Raw genomic sequence first — 1,285 nt, 5'->3', positions numbered from 1 at the left:
CTCCCCGGCTCTGGGAGGGGAGTGGGGGCTGGTGGGTTAGAGCAGGAGGGCTGGGAGCCAGGACGCCTGGGTTCTCTCCCCGGCTCTGGAATGGGAGTGGGGGCTGGTGGTTAGAGCAGGGGGGGATGGGAGCCAGGACGCCTGGGTTCCATGGTGGGGCTGTTGGTATCTCCTGTGGGTGGGGGAGGGATCCGCCCAGCCCCCCTAACCCTCCGCTCTGCCCCCCAGGAAAGCGCCCCAAGAAGGGCCTGGCCACGGCTAAGCAGCGGCTCGGCCGCATCCTCAAGATCCATCGCAACGGGAAGCTGCTTCTCTGAGCCCCATGGAGCCGGGGGGGGCAGCATGGACCGCCGCCCCCCCCACCCCGTGACTGCACCCCCCCATGGACCTGCACAGGGGAGGGGCTTGCCTGGCACCTCCACCGATTGGCTGCTGTGTCCTGGTAGCCCTACCCCCAGCCCCCCAGTGCTCCTTCCCTCTTTGGGTCTGATTGGTCTCTTCTGCCCCGTTGGGGGGGCTCTTCCGAGCCTGGATTGAGTGGCCCCCCCACCAGCGGGGATCCAGACTTCAGCCTGTTCCCCTGCCCCGATTTTTGGGGTACCCCGGCCCCCCTTTCCCACGGTAGGACCGGCCCAGGGAGGGAGGTGGCTGGGGGACCCTGAGCCCAGACAGTGACCCCCCCGATGGTGGGGCACACGGGGGCAGCGGGCAGGGGGCTGTGGTAGAGGGTCCCTGTTCTGCCCCCCAGTCTAGGGGTCCGGGGCTCCCCCATGGCCGTGGGGGTTCAGGCCGGGCCGGAGCTCGCGCCAGACGTTTTATATCCAGGGTTAGAATAAAAATCTGTCGGTTCCACCTGTCTCGGGGAGACCCCCTCGTCTCTTAATTGCGCCCCCCCCTCCCGTGCCCCCCCTCCGCCGAGCAGTTCCCGCCTCCTTCCTGTGCCCCCCACTTCCTGCAGCCCCCCGGCCGGCCGTCACCCCTCGCCATACGGACCCCCAGCCCGTCGTGCCAGGCGCTGCACAGACCCCCATACCAGCCCCCCTCGACACAGGGGCTTTGTGTCCCCCTTACTATCGCCCCCACTCTCCTCAGGGACTCTGTGCCCCATACCAGCCCCCCCTACTCCCCCGAGGGGCTGTGCCCCTATACCAGCCCCCCTCCCTAGGGGTTCTGTTCACCCCCATACCAGGCCCCACTTCCCCCAGGGGCCCTGTGTCCCCCTCCCCTCCAGGGGCTCTGCCCCCCCATACCAACCCCCCCACTTCCCCAAGGGGCTGTGCCCCCC

The 1,285-nt window shown here is 69.1% G+C and overlaps 1 protein-coding gene across 1 annotated transcript in view; it reads left to right on the top strand.

The window, feature by feature from the left end:
* Positions 1-852, top strand: part of LOC112122902 (histone lysine demethylase PHF8-like) — a gene marked incomplete at its 5' end in the record, with an annotated part of 1,404 nt that extends 552 nt beyond the window's left edge. Inside the window, one exon of the mRNA XM_024221603.3 lies at positions 229-852. Coding sequence (XP_024077371.3) covers positions 229-317 — 89 coding nt within the window. The remainder of the gene's footprint in view (positions 1-228) is intronic.
* Between the last annotated feature and the right edge of the window lie 433 nt (positions 853-1,285).

The sequence above is a fragment of the Terrapene carolina genome, unplaced genomic scaffold (genome assembly GCF_002925995.2).
Source record: "Terrapene carolina triunguis isolate 2854851 unplaced genomic scaffold, T_m_triunguis-2.0 Scaffold17143, whole genome shotgun sequence".
NCBI lineage: Eukaryota > Metazoa > Chordata > Testudines > Emydidae > Terrapene > Terrapene triunguis.
The sequence above is the reverse complement of the archived record's forward strand: the minus strand, read 5'-3'. Positions and strand labels throughout refer to the sequence as shown.